Source organism: Athalia rosae, chromosome 5 (assembly GCF_917208135.1).
Source record: "Athalia rosae chromosome 5, iyAthRosa1.1, whole genome shotgun sequence".
NCBI lineage: Eukaryota > Metazoa > Arthropoda > Insecta > Hymenoptera > Athaliidae > Athalia > Athalia rosae.
Window position 1 is genome coordinate 14,661,658 of NC_064030.1, and position 16,873 is coordinate 14,678,530.

The following is a 16,873-nucleotide window of genomic DNA, read 5'->3' on the forward strand; positions in this document are numbered from 1 at the left end:
AATGAACATTTGGAGCACTTTCAAAACAGGTGATCTTTTGGGAGGCCGTTGTGCTGAGAGATAGCGAATGAATTCTATTTCTGAAAAGACATTAGAGTCGAAGCTGAGAAAATTCGAAAATTTATAGATTTAATGATAAAACAATATATTAAGCGAAGCATTTTCGGACAACCTATTAGACTGATTTTCAACTACACATAAAACCGATTGATTCAGTATTCGGGATTTAGATGAAGCCACAACTGAAATATTACCTGCAGTACAACTTATACATAAAATCAGTCGAGGTATCTCAATGACGACAACCTCAACAATGATAATACAAGGAATAATTCATTTGTAACACCTTCCCAAATCCAACTGCAAATTCATTCCTTTTTTAAATTTGAATCCATTCAGTTTTCTGGAACCGTTTGAACCCCCTAAAGAGGGAACCCCCATAAGTTCATCAAGGTGGTAAAAAATCATACCGGAAGGTGCTGCCCTCTGCGTTAAACAATCATTCGAATGGAATAAAATCTACTTTGTGACCCAACATTCAATCGTTCAAACAATCTCACAGGAATCGTTGAGTGTTAACATATGACTAGTAAAGTAATGAAATGAAATGAAATCTCCGTGAACAACTTTGCTGAGATGGACGAGACGATATCCAGTTTTGTGAGTACTCATTTACATCTCCTACAGTTGGAACAAGAGGAAAATCTAGAACATGTCTTCAACAACATCTCTTCAATTGCTCTGCGTAACCTGCAAAAACAAGGGGAAGCCTTGAGTAAACTTGTTGTGGGGAGCCTTGGTAGCCGAGGTCTAAGACAGCAGGTAGACTTTGTCGACCATGATAATCTTCCGCTAAAACATGGTTTTGTCGTTGGCGACTTAGTCATCTGCATTCAGTTAAACAATCGCAGTCGTCTACTGCGAGGTTTAGTATGTGCTGTTGGAGAAAGAACAATATCAGTTTTGACAGAGAATGTTGATGAAGAGGAACAGTATGCCCTAATCAAGGCTGACTCTGATTACACCTATAACTGCCAGACAAGGTTCGAAGCAACCACTATGCTTCAAAAAATCATGCTTCTAAAAAACTACAGTTTTGTAATGACTTAAATCATTGCAGAGCCCTGATAACTTTGAAGTCCAAAGAGATATATACATGGCCCTGTTTCCCCATTATTCAAATACTTTTTGATAATGACGAGAAAGTTGTCAAAGATCTGTTGCATGCTGATATTCCAATTCCTGAAAAATTTTTGGCTGACGATGGTGACTTGACATTCATCAATCCAAAATTGGCAGTCGATCAAAGAGCAGCTGTAAATTTTGCTCTCCGTAGAAAATACCTTGCTATTATTCAAGGGCCTCCGGGTACTGGAAAGACCACAACATTGGTCGAATTAATCGGGCAACTACGCGGGTTTGGTAAGAAGGTATTAAAAACTCAATTAAACTGAATTTTTTGTTGCTATTAAGCTGAGCAAAACTTCCCTAATAGCGCAAAGTCTCTGAAACATATGTTACATGCATTAAAGATGTCCCACCATTCCTTGGGCATCCTTAGGATTTATTGTAACCTTAAGATTAAATAAATCTGTGAATTTCTGGGGCATGAGTCGATGCAATGTTGTACTGAAAATTGACTCTTGCCTCAGGTGTTGGTCTGTGCACCAACCAACGTAGCGGTCGATAATGTAGCCGTTAAGCTTTGCGAGGCTAGTATTAAACCGCTGAGAATGGGTCATCCAGCTCGAATAGCCAAAGAAGTACAGAGCTGCTCAATGGATGCAAATGTCCGACAAGATGGAGCGTACGAAATTTTAATGGACATAAAAAAATCTCTTAACGAGCTGCGAGAAAAAATGGATTGTGCTAAACCATGGGCCAAAGTTAAAGAGCTGAATAAAGAATACAAAGAAAGAATGGATAAACTTACTTCCGAGATAATTAAAAGACACTCTGTAAGCAAGCAATAGACATGCATTGCATTTAGCAATTACAAGAGCAGTGAATTTTATTCTGGAATTTCCACAGGTTATTATCTGTACGTTGAACTCTGCTTCAACCGGTAAATTTGCAAAAGCTCTTCGGCATGTGCCGAAAGATTATTTTGACGTTGTTGTGGTAGATGAAGCTTCTCAGGCTTTAGAAGCTTCGAACTGGATCGCCATACCAAATGCACCAAAGCTTGTACTAGCCGGAGATATCAATCAGCTACCACCAGCTGTAATGAATCAAAAGGCAGCAAAAAATGGGCTGAGCCTTAGTTTGATGGAGAGAGCTATTAAAAAATTGGGACAAGATTCATTTAGGAGCCTTGAAATTCAATACAGAATGAATGAAAAGATAATGGCATGGTCTAGCAAACAGTTTTACGACAATACTCTCAAAGCTGACAAACTTGTTCAGAAACACCTGCTCAAAGATCTGCCTGGGGTGACCTCCTGTGCGATGACAAGTATGAGGCTTTAATTTCTCTGCCTTTTAGCAAATCACTCTCTATATTTCGGTTAAACTCATTTTGTAGATGATTCTCTTTTATTCGTTGATACTTGTGGATGTGAATGCGAAGAATATCAGATAGGTAGCGAAACAATATCAAAAGGTAATGTTGGAGAAGCGATTGTAGTAGATCGCATAGTCTCAGCGCTAGTAAAGGCTGGTGTACCCGAATCTGGGATCGGAGTTATAACGCCGTATGCCTTGCAGGTGCGACTCTGCTAACTTGTATGTAACTAAGAATATTAAATAAAGTGTAGAATTTTGTCTGAACAGGCAACTTCAATCTCTAACTAATCTTGCAGGTCGATTTTATAAAAAAAACTTTATCTGCACGATCAATATCTGCTGAAGTTAGTACAGTAGATGGATTCCAGGGTAGAGAAAAAGAAATTATTATCCTGTCTCTGGTCAGAAGTAATGAGGAAAAAACACTGGGATTTGTGACCGATTTTAGACGACTAAATGTTGCAGTTACAAGGGCAAGACGCCTCTTGGTTGTAATAGTCAATAGTGAGACAGTCGAAGATAACAAATTAATTACTAGTTTATTGAAGCACATCGAAGATAATGGGGTCCTAGAAACGGCCCAGGAGTATTTGGGAGGTAAGAATGCTCTTACTGGTCATTTCTTTGCCGTCATACTTTCTTCTCGATAAAGAGCGCATGGTTCATTGATTGAAATTGAATCAGATGATTTGGAAGACTTGAAGAAGGAACTAGAAGAAAACGTCAAAGTAAAACACAAAGTTACTACATCTGAAAGAGAGGAGATTAAAGCAGAAAAAAAGAAAAAACCGGTATCAAAAAATACTGTTGAAATGAAAGAGGATAAGAATCTAAAGAGTGTTCTCAAAGATAAAGGAATCGACTTGAGTGTAAATTCCAACCGGAAAACTTACAACGTTTTTGATTATATCGGTGAAAATACGTCCGACTTCGAAGATGACTATGAATCAATATTACAAGAACTAGAAATTACAGTTGACGAAGCTTCAGCTGCCGGGCCGGGTAAATCCGCACCGCCAATGGAGAAAGAAGATTCGAAACCAAAAATCGAAATATCCAATTTGATCGCTAGTCTTAAACAACTTGCATCGCCTTCAGTTGAAAGTGAGAAAAGTTTTGATTATTTTTTTGATTGGGATTTTTTTTCCTATGGGTAAGTTCACTTAAAAAGCGCATCTCTTAGATGACCCTGTAGTTCAGCCTGAACCATCGTCCAATGCCCAGAAAAAAAAGAAGAAATCGAAGAATCCCAAGCCTAAAGAAGAAGAATTGAACGATGTGGATGACTTTGATAAAATGATAGCTGCTGTTACTGCAAAAAATCGCATCTGTGCCATGTCGGGGTGCAAAAGATCTACCGAGTTGATTCAGTTCGATTGCGAATTTTGCAAATCTAGATACTGCCTAAAACATGGTACGTTTAATTTTGAATCAATTTTTCAAAAACAATTCAGAATTACAATCAGCTTCGATTTAATATTACACAGGAATGCAGGAAATTCACGGATGTGGTGAGGCGGTGCGCAAAAAGGAGAGAAAAGAATTTACCCATCGGAAACCGGAAGTCTGTGAAAAAAAGGACAAGGAAAAATTTGCCAGGAAATTAAAGCAACTAGAGGAGGCTCGTAAGCCTAAGAAAAAAGTTAACAAATAGATTCAACTATGCTGTTTAAATTTCTACTGCCACATTTATAACAGTTGCAGAGCATCTTACAAATCTTGTGATTACATTATTATATATAAGTAGTTAATTATCAGTATTTTGTATTATTGAGGTTTTTCTTATTTTACTTTTTGTTCTTGAGCCATGTCATTGTCATAAGGCGCATTGTTGAAATAAACCCTCGAAAAACTACGGTGAAAAAATAAATAAAATCTTGTCATCGGATTTCGACTTCCAACAATGAAAATTAAATAAATATCAAGTATGTACAATTTTGGAATTCGGTCATCGGGTTTCAGATACTCGCAAACGGATCACTCATTCTGTTATTCATTTATACACCGATCGGTTTCCCGGACTAATACTCTAGTCTTTGGTCGTGGGTTTCCGTTGACTACGATAAAAAATCTACGGTATACGCTTTATTTCCCAAAAACATGCCAAACTTTATACTCGCGTCGATATCGGGTTCTATAATCACTTCTTCTTCGGAGTCAAAGCCTGTTGTGGGGCCTGTGAAAAGCGAAGTCAATGTCAATGCTCGTTCATCGATAAATAATAGGAAAATGAACTTACCTAATCTCGTCGTTATAGGCTTTGAAAACAGGGTGACTTTTGGTTTATGAAGAACTTTAATCACCACGCATTCCAACTTGGCAAGCATCTATCGATAAAGGGAAATCATGGATATGAAATTGTAATAGGATTACTTTGACACTGTTCGAGAGAGAAAAAGACTTTACTCACTTCGATTAATTCGGTAGTATGAAATGGTTGCAGAGCTGGCATAAATCTGCGCTGCACTTTTGACATTATTACACCGGGGTGATTGATGCAATAGGCGAGAACTGCGCCTAGCATTCGATCCAAAACTCTGCGATTTAGAACGCCGTCAATGCGTATCCAGGGCTTTATAACTACCTTGATCGCCGCCGCCGTACTACGGTATTGAAATAATGATCGAATTATTTATAATACTAACTGTGAATTTGAATTTGGATGGTTACTAAATCCGATAATAAATATATCCAGCCTACTTGAAGTCGAGTTTTTTCGCCGCTTTTTGAATATCCTTTGATTGAAGCAGTGCCGTTCGCTTCCTTTGCATTCTACGTCCGATCCCCGCACCATTTTGACCCCCCTCGCTTCCATCGATTTCACTCTTATCTTTCTTCTCCGCAGATTGATTGTCAACAACCGTGTTGTCCTCGTTCCCGATCACCACCACCTTCTCCAAACTAGTATCGTTAGACAGGTCATTATCAGACGCTTGTTTCTCAGACCACTCCGCCTTATCCTCAAACTCGGGAAGGTAAAAGTTACCACTGGCTATCGCTGGCAAAGACTCTTTGTCACGGCGAAGTATTTTGTACGAATGTATCAGCCAAGGGTCTGCAAACTGTTGGTGGATATAGCGTACCGTAATTACTCCGGATCGGAGGAATATTCGGTGCTCGGTCAACAGTGATATCAATCGAAGCAAACGACTTCTGCATACGCTTTTGAACTTGGACTGAAAAGGATAATGGAAGCACAGTGAAGAAGAGTCGTTCGGTGAGTACTTGAAATTTCTATTAACGCAACAATTAGAAATCGTGAGTTGTAAAATGGACCAAACAATGATAGGAATATGATACTCACAACAATTTGCTTGCTGGTAGCCCCGATTTCCTTCTTGTCTCTCACATATTTGTGAAGTGTTCCCAACGTATCCAGATCTGCCTGCCCGAGGGCGTCTCCAACTTCGTTTAAAAAGTCTTCATAAGGCGTGGGATCCTTGGGAAAGAGCGCGTATTTTTTCAAATCCTCTATCAACTGTTTAGCCAGTCGAGTATTCAGGGGTAAAATATCAACGGGCACTTTCATATTTTGAAAACATTCGAGGCTCCTGGGTTCGTCGGTTTCCTTCAATTTGAATGAGCATAATATCTTGAACGTATTGACAACGAAATAATCGTGAGCGTGATGGTTATCTGATACCGCGAGATCGTTCAGTTCCTCTCGCATCATCAGCAGAGCTATTCTTGTGCACCTTTTTTGCATATCGTTAACGTCCTCTATTTCGCCACCTCCGTACTCCGCCCCGACATGCGCATGCATTTTTTTTATCACTGCGTTTACTCTGGTACCACCAGAGACTTTGGGTTCTATTGTTGCATCAGTTCCCGATTCGGCGACAATCGTCATATCCGGCTTTACGTTTTCACCGTCATCTGCACGCAATCGTTTTTGTGGTTGTTCGTCCGTAACTTTGTCATCCGCAGAATTACTTCTCGCTCTTTTGGCGGAAGGATCTTCTGTGTTACTCTCCGAACAGACTTGGATTTTTTCCGGAGTACTGGAAAGCTCATTCTCTTGCGTTGGGGTTTCGGAGGTATCGGAATCAAGTTTTGCTTTTTTGTTACACCGTACTTCTTCGTCATTAGTATCGTTATCTTTTCTTTTTTGTGATGGAGTATTCGCGATTGAACGACCCAATTTCTTATTGGAAACAAGGGATTTGTTGATATCCTTTTTGTATTCTTGTGACTCTCCTTCATCCGAGTTACAGGAGGAATCCTCAATGTCTTCTTTGCTGAGGGTGATCAATGTTCCGTCTTGAAATCTGATCGTGTGATAATCTTCGTCTTCATCCGCTTCTTCATTTTCCTCTTGATCGCTTTCCGAATCGCCTTTATCATCTTCGATATTTCTGAACTCGGATATAATTGCTTCTGGAACATTGTCTTCTCCAAATTCCAGAACTTGAGCATACTTCTGTTTCCTAATCGTCATGGTATTGTCGAACTTATCTCTCTTTTCCCTCCTCTCTTTATCCTCTTTTTCACGCTGTAATTTTATCTCATTTTCTTCCAGGCATTTGCCCACCTCGTCGTTCCTACTCTTCCAGTAATTGCGCCGATCGCGATCCTCCTTATCGCGTTTCTCTTTCACTATTCTGTCCTCGAACTCCCTCCTCTCCATTTCGTCCTCCTCTTCGACTTCGGGATCCATTAAATTCGTCCCAACAACATCTTTCTTCTTCAACCCCAACTGATCGAGACTAGTCAAGATATTGTTGTATCTCTGAGCAATCCGCAAATACGTTTCATCCTTCTCTTTCAATCTCGGATCCAGCATGATTATCTGGTCAGGTATTTCTATGTCGAAATCAATCTGACCTCTGGCCAGATAATCGTGAAGTCCTACCACGAGTCCACCCGTAGAGTGTCCAGTTTCCACTCCCTCCACATCTTCGGGGACGATATAATTCGTATCTGCCGATTGGTTCTCGTACTGCCAACTGGCAAGCTTACACATCATCTGGTATGCCTCGTTGAATATTTCGTACGGCCATTTGGTTTGGAACTTGTAGATGTAACCGGTGCTCAATTGGTACTGCGAGCTACTCATGGGCATACAATTACCGTACTTCTTCAGAGCACACATGTAACTTTTCTTTATCGAAACCATTTGATCGGATCTGATTTTACCCATGGCGGAACGGAGAAGCGATTCCGGATATTGCTGGTAAACTCTGAACAATTGGTAGGCCCAAGAAGATCTGTCCTTTCCGCAGCACATCGAACTGTGAATTACAGAGTTTACGGTGGCGGAATGTATACCATTGACGCACTTGATGTCTTTGGTGAAACCGTGAAGACTGGACTGTCGCGTCGGATGCTTCAATTTGTATATGAGATTGAATTCTTGTATCGTTTTGGGGATCGGAACGGATTCCCTGGACTCCATATCGCTGATGTTGTAGTATCTCTTATCGATGTAAGTGACGAGTTCCTTGAAGGCTTTAGCCACCTGTTCCTCGTATTCGTAGGTGTTCTGACACTCGGACTTCAGTCTGTCGACTATCCCACCGAAACGTTTATTTATGTAATAGTTTTGCTTTATCTCCTCAACCCCCAGAGCAACGCTATTCACCGTTTGCGGTCTTCTGCACATGTACATAACTCTCCGCTGGCAAGCTCGAGATGTTTTGTTGTACGAATGCGCTGAATAAGTACGAAGAATGTCCCTCACCGACGTAAAAGTTATCAATTGCTTTCGCGGATTGGGACACAGATACATCATAGCAACTTTGCACATCAGTAGTATATTGTCCTCGTGCGGATTCCAGTCAACGCGGAGCTTCTCCATTTGTTGCAAGGCGCAAAAATCCACCTCGTCGTACTTTACCCGAGGGCGAAGTTTTCTTTTGCGCGGCAAGACCCTCCGTACAAACGACTTTTGCTTCGACACATGCTGAGAGACGAGCTTCTGGTATTTTTGTTGCTTCGATTTCTGGTCCTCGGCGTGCTTCTGCTTTTGATGTAGTTTTTTCCGCAGTTCGGCGGCGTGTTGAGTAACGGGGCCCGTGACTTTCTTCAGTCCCGCAAACTCGGTGAACTTCAGCGGCTTCGCTTTGATTTTCGACAGGTAAGTGCTTCGCTGCTGCTCGATCTTTTTCCTCTCCTCTCCCCTGCTGTACTGTCGATTTGCATTATCCGTGCCCCAGTTCCAGTTACGTTTTAAATGGGCAAAAAATGCAGAATCAACACCCGCCGCTCCTCTTCGATCACCCGGTACGAAACCATTGTCCAAAAGTAAAGCCTCTTCCGGAGCCCGAGCCTTCACTGCCTTTATCATATCGGGTTTCTTGATTAAATCCTCCAGCAGTATATCTTTACCCTGCACAACCAATCTTCCACCTAAACAAGTATTTATGCAAGTGTTCCACATGTCGTACCAATATTTTTCCACTATTGACAAAGAATCAAAGACGTAAGATATTCTTGGATACTCCTTGTTCTCAACTTTGTGATACCCGGCTGCCGACGATGTTGTATCAGTCATTTCAGTTTTGCGATTTACAAATATGAAAACTTGATCCTTTTCTTTCAATTTTTGGGGACCGAATTGTATCAAACCAAGATAGCAGAGTCTTGTTACGGATTCGTGAATGGTGTATATATATTTTCTGGCAATCAGTAGTGTATTGCGGATGTGTGACGGCAAATTTTTTACCAAAAAATGTTTTTTGATCGGATGATTCAGATAGTTCATTAATTCAGGTATCGAATATGGTACGTTGTGAAGTTTTATGAAAGTTGATAACGGCATGCGCAACAAAACGTCGCACATTATTGTCCAGCCCTCGGGCCACCCTGAAAATTAATTTTCGTACATCGGAACATTGTCTACGGGTGAAAATTTCTCACAGAAACTGAAGACTGTAACAATTTTTACCTGCGTGTTTGGGCAATGGGGGTATGAACATTTTCCATCCTATTTCGGAATTATATACAGTGCTCATCTCCTCCTCGAGTTCTGCATCTATTTCATATCCGTTCTTGCGTAAATTGGCCACTTGAGCATCTTTCGATTCGGTAGGTTCGCCGGGATGGTCGTAGACAGAGTAAAATAAGAATATATGCAACACCTTCATCCGAACGAATTTTGGACTGTAACCATATCGTTTGCCAGCTTTCTGCGTAATTAAGATTAACAAGATTAGTCGCCTTTTTTTTATTACAAAAACTGAATAAGGTGAAAAAAATATCTCACAAAGTCATATTTAAGAGACCCGGTAGTAGAGAGGCTTGCTTTATCGGAGAGATCGGATACTTTCAAAGAATTGACACCCTCCATGTGACCCGCCGAAGCGTCTTCGTCTTGCTTCTGCTGGCTTTGTATCATTGCTTTGATTTTTTGAGATCCTAATAGACAGAATTTTATTTTAGCTTGTTCTACAGCGGACTGAATAACGGTGTGATCGATCCCGATGGATGGATCACAAATGAAGTTGAGAGTTTTTTCTCTTTTGTTAGCGCGAAGTGTGAGTTTTATGTTTTTTATCACATTGTCTTTGGCCAGTTTTTGAAGGAGCCTGGTCAGTGACTTTTTGTCAATTTTATAATCGTAGCCTTTTTTGTCCTCTTCCTCGTTTATCATCTGCGAAAATGTAACGGTGATTGCTAGAGATAGTGGCAAGAGTTTCATAGGATAAAAATTGGAAAATACGTCTTCAAAAAGAATTTCTACAACGTCGATACACCCGTGAATTCACTTACCTTCATGAGTTTTGTCAGATCGTCGATAACTTTATGTTCTTTCACAGATTCGATGATCATGTTGGCTCTTTTGAGTAGCCTGTAAGTAATACTGGATATATTCTTTTTCTCGTTAATATCCAGATCTTCTATGAATCCGACGACTTGATGGGTTGGCTTTCCGATTTTATGCTGCGGTCGCAGTTCGACTAATTTCACTTCTATACTATCGAAGTAAGAAATGACTTCAGCCTGTTCGGATGAGTTACAGTTCGGAGTTCTCTTATTCTGTTCTTCCAAAATTTGTTCCGTCAGTCGCGCACGATTTTGCTCAATTTTATTTAATGATGGCAAGGAATTTTCACAGCGAGTCAATCGATCTTTCTTGTCGAAATTGGAAGACGTTCTTCTGTATTTTTTTACAAACTTCGTCAATCCGTACTTCTTCAGTACTTGATGGACTATTGAAAATTTCAATTTTATAAGTTCCTCGTCTATCTTGCAATGCTCCATTGCCTCAGAACTTGTCATGAGATTCTCATCCCTTTTCTCACTCGTTGTCGCTTCGGTGCTTTCCTGATCCTCCGCAGAAAGTTTTTTGTTTGTTGATTCGCTACCTCGACTAGAATCTTCAACTTTCACAGTGTCGTCAACAGTTTGTTCTGTGGTTTTTTTGACATCCATCATTTTTGTGAGCTCCTTGATCTTATCCATTTCCTGCTCGAACTGCTTGCTCATTTCGCTATTTTTTTCGTATTTTTTAGAAACGAACTTAGTAACACGTTGTCTGCCTACGTCATTCATGAAAGTAGCAACGATTTTTAGTCTCACTAAGTTTCTGAGTATCGTGCGAGCCTGCAGCTTGGTTTGCCCCATAATTTTTGCTACCTGACACTGTGAAATACCATTGGGACCACTTTGCTCCACTATACGATTTGCTTGCTTCAATAATGGGACATTCAACTTCAGATTTGATATGTCAAGTTCTGAAAAAAAAAAAACATAAATTTGAATGTTACTCGATAAGAAGACATCGTCAAAAGAAATTTTCATCTACCATATGGCTCGTCATCGTCAACAATTTCTTCTTTTCCCCATAACTCTGATACATCAAAATCTGGATCCAGGAGTTGAACAACCCTGATTGACTTTTCTTTAGTATTATTATTTTTTTGCTGCCATTCTTTGTCTTCAGCTTTTGGGTAAATTGTTCTGTACGGCACCCTCTGTTCGTAAATTTTTCTTTGGTATTATGAGATCGAAGTTATATTATACTCGGATGTGAGGTCTGTACTTACCAGATCAGTTTTACAAACTTTTTGAAAGAATGCAGTTTTGAATAGTTTTTTAATCGAATTTTCAATTTGCAGTTCTTTCTTTATCTCGTCGTACTCGGCAACGCAGTTTCGTTTCGATTTCAGTATCTCTATAACTTGTTCAGCAAGGTAAATAGCTTTTGGTTTTCTCTCAACATAAAAACGTGGCAGGTGAAGTAAACTACCGCTGCAACTATGACCGCCAGATTTTTGATGATGAATTTGTTTGGTGATTAATTTGTGATCGATTAAAAATTTTCTGTGGTAAAACAAGGACTTTGGATCTTCCTTGAGCAATGCAAGACTGATTTTTCCCTGAGTAACTTCCCCGTGATAACGGGAACGTCCAACTCTTTCCAAAAAGCAGTGTTGCATCACCGTTAATTCCAGAGTAGGGCAAACTCCATCACCCATTAAAGCCTCCTCCCGAAGTGCTTGAGTACAAACAAGGACCAATTTTTCTCCAAACTCAGTTGCAGCCTGGTCTACAGTAAGAGTTCTCACATGTTGAGTGATTTTTTTACGAGTATTATAAGTTGAGCACGATCCTCTTACCCCATTCACAACATCGTCAATAGGAGAATGGGGATAGATATCATTGGGGACTTCATCCTGCAAAGATAAAATTAAAATGTAGAATGATTTACCCCTTTTAATTTTTTCAAAATACTTACAGGCTCTAAGATCGTGCCAAGATCAGGATCGATGAATTCGTATCTGTCGAATATGACAAGCTTCTCTCTGGGTATTTTCAATTCGTAGTAATCGACTCCATCGACTTCCACACATATAGCCCAAACTTGTTCCATAAATGCTTTGGCTAGCGGAGGAGGCTCTTGCAACCGGAGGGAAAGACGCTGCCATAGTGCTATCAAAATAACAATCGAGATGGAGAAATATCACATCGAGTATGTGCTAAAGGTCATTGAAGGTACACCAGAGCTACTTTCAGCACCACAAACCTTCCAATGTGATTCCATCCAATCCCTCAAGAGCAATTTCATCAATCACAATGTCAACAATATTGATTGTTGAGTACGAAACCATGTTGGTTGTGTTATTTTCCCTTCTGCTGATTTAGCTATTTGTTACATACATTTGCATCCCTATAACATGCGTGTTTGTAATCAACATTTTAATGCCGTAAAGATGTCTATCTATTGAAAGTAGGATTCAAGGGTAAGGAGGTGGATAAAGGTTTTATTTAAATGCACATGAAAAAGCCAAAAAAAAATAAAAAAAAACAGACTGTGCACAAAATGAAAAACGCAACGAAAAATATAGCAGTGATTACATGAGTTTATTACATCTTGGATAACAAAAGTTGCATCATTATCAAATGGGTTACGAATGAAGTTATTTTTTCTAAAGATCCCTATCGAAGTGTAAAATAAACTTCAGTAGTGATCCTTTTACATGATTTACAAATGACTTATGAACAGGGTAACGTATGTCGAGCATAGGTGTTCAGTTATGATTCAGAGAACTATTATGTATTGAAAACTAATCACTATCGTGATTTCTTTGAATGAAAAGGAAAGAATAAAATAGTGTTTTTGATACTTCAAAAACTCTTCCCTTCGATTCGATTACTCTTACCCGTTCTTATCGTCGTAGAATTGAATAGATTCATCACTTCATTTCGTTCTGGTAGCTTTATAGCTTCGAACGCATTGCAAACACATTCGTAACCTGAAAATTCCATGCATAGGACCGGATCTCTGACAGATCAGTCTAGTCTAGTTGATTGTTTTACCGACTAGAGTAGAATTGAGTAGAATTGAATTCTCAGATTTCCCACGAGGGGTCAATTCTGCATTCTACTCGCAACATTCCCACACTCAAGTCCCTAGGTTCTGAGCCCTTTGATTGGTTGATTCGTATTCTGATTGGTTGCAATTTGAATTGAAAACCCTGCTTGATTCGACGGATTGATTCATTTGTTTTGATATTTCATATGATTTGAATTTTCCCCGGAAAAACAGGTATTAGGAGTCCAAAGGACATTCGTTCAATACATGACGTGATATATTTGTCGACATATAAAAGTTCGATTTAAGAATAAAAGAGTATAAAATAAATTGTGTGATATAAAATAAGGTAAGTATAATATCAGTGATTTTTGTAATTTAAAATTGTATACATGTCATCGACGTATGAAAGTTCGATCCAAAAATAAAAAAGAGTATAAAATACATTGTGCGATATAATATAAGGTAAGTATGATATCAGTGATTTTTACAATTTAAAATTTGGGCCGATGGGGTTGTATTTAGTGTCCGGTATAGTTCCAGTGAATAAACGGCGTAACGATAGACTCACGGAAAAGAATTTATTCGAAATACTAAGCTCTTTAAGTCAAAAATACCGAGAAAGGCACGATCAATGATTTTGATTTTTCACTTCTGACTTGTAGGAAAAATCATCTATATTTTTTACAATCAACGGCCTTTTTACCATTGGAATAAAGAACGGTTTTTTATCTCTTCTTTTTCCCGCAGAATTCATTTCATATCATCCAAAGCCAAATGAGGTAAATGATCACGATAGCGAATTATTTCAATGCAAGTATTATAACTACGATGGCGAACACTGTCAGTAAAAATATCGCAATTGCTATATGACCGGCGGGACTTCCGATACATTTCGTCTTTCCCCGTGATCTTGTTCTCGATGAAAAATTCATGGAACTTTGTGTAACGTTGTATCCCCCGTGATTCGTATCGAAGTTTGGCGTTGCGTCAAAATTGTCGTTCACCCCGTGGTGAATCGTTACACCGTGGTCGTGCGATGAGTCACCGTGTTGATTTCCATCGTGACTATTCTCGCTCATTTCATGATTTCCGCCAGAATCGGAACACCCCCAATCGCCACCCCCGGTATCTCCGCCACCCCCGCAATCGCCACCCCCGGTATCTCCGCCACCCCCGCAATCGCCACCCCCGGTATCTCCGCCACCCCCGCAATCTCCACCCCCATCTGACATGATCCTGTTATCTATAGAATAAAAAATTAGATCTGTCCTATCCACGCTGCATTGTTTGATCAGAAGAATGATTCGTTATCGCCACACGATTCAATGAGACATGGTTCTCTACTCTCCCAAAGATTATTTTCTTTTTTTTTTTGTTTAATTTTACTTTACAATATTTCAAACACCTGACGAAATGATCGTTCAACTGGATGATGTGCACGCCCAAAGGGTGCGAGCTTAGGTAGCATTTCGTTACGTCATTTGAGTTGTCCTTGATCAATCAACTTTGCGTCGGTGGTTTGGACTTATTTTTTGTACATATGTACTTCGCTTACGTCATCGTAAGAACAATAATCGAATTTTGACCGGTTTTCTTAGATGATTGAAATATTCTCTTACCTTATGAAAGGAACTCCGAAGAAGTTGGTGCTTTTCAAAAATTACTTTTACCCCAATAACGAACACGCTGATCCTAGCGCCGTGGCTATGATACGTACGCGTTTGCGTATTAAATTCCGTTGTACGCCATGGGAAAGAATTTCGTTTCGGTAAATCCAGCGTCAGCCTATCAACTTGACATACCAGAAACCGAGAACGCGCCCACTGCGCGCGCATTTCCTAAAAAAAAAAACTTTTCCAAGGTCCTCATCGTTGCCATTCGAAGAAACAAAAGGTCTCCGCAGTGCTCCGGTGATTTGAAAATGCTGAAAAGTTGCGATTCTTCCGCCAAAGGATACAAAATTGGAAAAAGGGGAGAGGGAATGGGGGATTCAGAATGAAGATTGAAATCAAATGCACTTTTATGACACATTGGTTTGTTGCTAGAGATTTTTTCTACGAGTGTTATGAGGTTGGATAAGACATTATTTACGAATAACAATCAATACGAAGTCCAATATGCACTTAATGCTTGAATATGAAGACTATTAAAAAGATGAAAATCATAACGATTGCTATAACAATGATGGTTTTCGATGTATACGTTGTTGATCTTCTTCCCCTGCGGTTGGACCCGAGGTAAGGAAGAGTTCGTGGTCTGTGATAATAACCATTGTTGTAAAAAGACGAAACTTCGTTGTTTCCACCGTCGAAACGAGACGTGCTCTCGTAATCCTTTTCATCATCGTTCGACGCGATTCCTTCCGCGTCAAAAGTTTCGAAGCAAACCGCGGTATCGTCTCCTCCCCCCGTGTCGCCGCCGCCGCAATCGTTGCTTTCGTAATTTCCCGCGTCTTCCGCGGCGTCGAATGTCTCGAAACTGCATCCCGTGTCACCGCCATCGTCGTTCCCGCCGCAGTCCCCGCCACCGTCCGACATTGTATATTTCAAGGCCGGCGAATTTTGTTTGATCTTACGCTTTCGATTCGCCTTGTGTAGAATCGTTAATTTGTGCAGCTGGTTGCCGTGGACGATTTCGCCATGCTTTTATCTTTCAGACGTGAAAATTTCTTATCCCAATGTTCACCCTTTAATTCAAGAACACGAGTACATTTCCGGACTCCATATGGAACTATAGTTTCAACGAATGAGTCCGGAACTTGATGCGAACCGAAATTATTACTCAAACATCCAGTAATTGTAACACGGTTGACGGTCTGATTGTCATCTTATCTCCGCATGTTGACTTTTCAATAGAATTCCACTATGTAATTGGCTGTAGTATGTTCACAGTTGTTTCATGTTTGTATTAATTTTTTTGGTTTTCTGACACCATGTTAATTGCTACCTTCACGGAAAACCACGAGGGATTCTCTAGGTTATAAACTACGTGATTTTAGTAGACGTTTCACCATCACTATTACTGTACTAGACTTCGTCGTGTGGCTGAAATATGTAAATCTGGGCCGAGCCGTATCGATGAACGCGCAAATTTTCCATTCGCACTATCAAGTGCGTGTGTCACTAATATGATTTATCATCGAATCGTACGCTGAAGTTATGCAAGTTACGCAATTTTGGCACATGGGCTGCGTGAATACGTCCAATTTAATGTATTTATTTAAGCTAACTATCGTTCTCTATTTTACTTCTTTATATACATCAACTCGGAGGCTTAGATGATTTTTCTATCCCCACTCATAAAAATGTGTAACGAATACCAGATGACTATAAATCGGCTTTGTTTAGTTGCGTCGGGCTTTGAGGAAAAGGGATTTATCAAAAACATGATAACATAAAATTTCAGCTGCATTTCAAAACGTACAATTGATGCAGTTGTGAATTTAACATCTAAATTCATCCTTCAAATTGTGAAATTAAATGGATCAGTAAAAGTCTAATTAAATTGGAGGTTGCTTGGATTCTACAGCATTTCTGAAGATTCTAATGATCTAACGGACTAGAGTTGGAGATTCAAAAAGAAATCTTTCAAACAATTTTCTTGGGAAAC

The 16,873-nt window shown here is 39.8% G+C and overlaps 3 protein-coding genes across 5 annotated transcripts; 1 reads left to right on the plus strand and 2 right to left on the minus strand.

The window, feature by feature from the left end:
* Positions 1-504: 504 nt before the first annotated feature.
* LOC105684358 (DNA-binding protein SMUBP-2-like) lies at positions 505-4,393 on the plus strand. Its single transcript, XM_012397649.3, has 9 exons — positions 505-1,043; positions 1,121-1,430; positions 1,653-1,958; positions 2,032-2,455; positions 2,525-2,706; positions 2,802-3,102; positions 3,190-3,609; positions 3,689-3,919; positions 3,993-4,393. Exons 1-9 carry the CDS (start codon positions 637-639, stop codon positions 4,157-4,159), a joined length of 2,748 nt encoding a protein of 915 aa, XP_012253072.2. The 5' UTR covers positions 505-636; the 3' UTR covers positions 4,160-4,393.
* On the minus strand, positions 4,167-15,116 carry LOC105684357 (general transcription factor 3C polypeptide 1). Of its 3 annotated transcripts, XM_048655527.1 has the most exons (13): positions 14,884-15,116; positions 13,110-14,507; positions 12,473-12,616; positions 12,185-12,378; positions 11,493-12,122; positions 11,252-11,420; positions 10,216-11,180; positions 9,710-10,096; positions 9,392-9,632; positions 5,810-9,309; positions 5,206-5,681; positions 4,916-5,108; positions 4,167-4,832 (listed from the first exon to the last, which is right to left on the minus strand). In XM_048655527.1, exons 3-13 carry the CDS (start codon positions 12,555-12,557, stop codon positions 4,563-4,565), a joined length of 7,110 nt encoding a protein of 2,369 aa, XP_048511484.1. In that variant the 5' UTR covers positions 12,558-12,616; positions 13,110-14,507; positions 14,884-15,116; the 3' UTR covers positions 4,167-4,562. The 3 variants fall into 3 exon arrangements, with proteins under 3 accessions (XP_048511484.1, XP_012253071.2, XP_048511485.1); XM_012397648.3 differs by lacking the exons at positions 13,110-14,507; positions 14,884-15,116 and having other exon boundaries at positions 4,167-4,681; positions 4,745-4,832; positions 12,473-12,613; XM_048655528.1 differs by lacking the exons at positions 4,167-4,832; positions 4,916-5,108; positions 13,110-14,507; positions 14,884-15,116 and having other exon boundaries at positions 5,239-5,406; positions 5,492-5,681; positions 12,473-12,613.
* On the minus strand, positions 14,065-14,496 carry LOC105684337 (loricrin-like). Its single transcript, XM_025746833.2, has one exon. It carries the CDS (start codon positions 14,494-14,496, stop codon positions 14,065-14,067), a length of 432 nt encoding a protein of 143 aa, XP_025602618.2.
* Positions 15,117-16,873: the final 1,757 nt, after the last annotated feature.

Coding starts and splice junctions, on each gene's coding strand:
- LOC105684358 (XM_012397649.3), top strand. CDS start 637: ATGGACGAGACGATATCCAGTTTTGTGAGTACTCATTTACATCTCCTA. Junction 1,044..1,120: donor ACCTATAACTGCCAGACAAG/GTTCGAAGCAAC, acceptor AAATCATTGCAG/AGCCCTGATAACTTTGAAGT. Junction 3,103..3,189: donor GGCCCAGGAGTATTTGGGAG/GTAAGAATGCTC, acceptor AAATTGAATCAG/ATGATTTGGAAGACTTGAAG.
- LOC105684357 (XM_048655527.1), bottom strand. CDS start 12,557: ATGGTTTCGTACTCAACAATCAATATTGTTGACATTGTGATTGATGAA. Junction 10,097..10,215: donor ATCTGACAAAACTCATGAAG/GTAAGTGAATTC, acceptor ACATTTTCGCAG/ATGATAAACGAGGAAGAGGA. Junction 5,682..5,809: donor CTACCAGCAAGCAAATTGTT/GTGAGTATCATA, acceptor TATCCTTTTCAG/TCCAAGTTCAAAAGCGTATG.
- LOC105684337 (XM_025746833.2), bottom strand. CDS start 14,496: ATGTCAGATGGGGGTGGAGATTGCGGGGGTGGCGGAGATACCGGGGGT.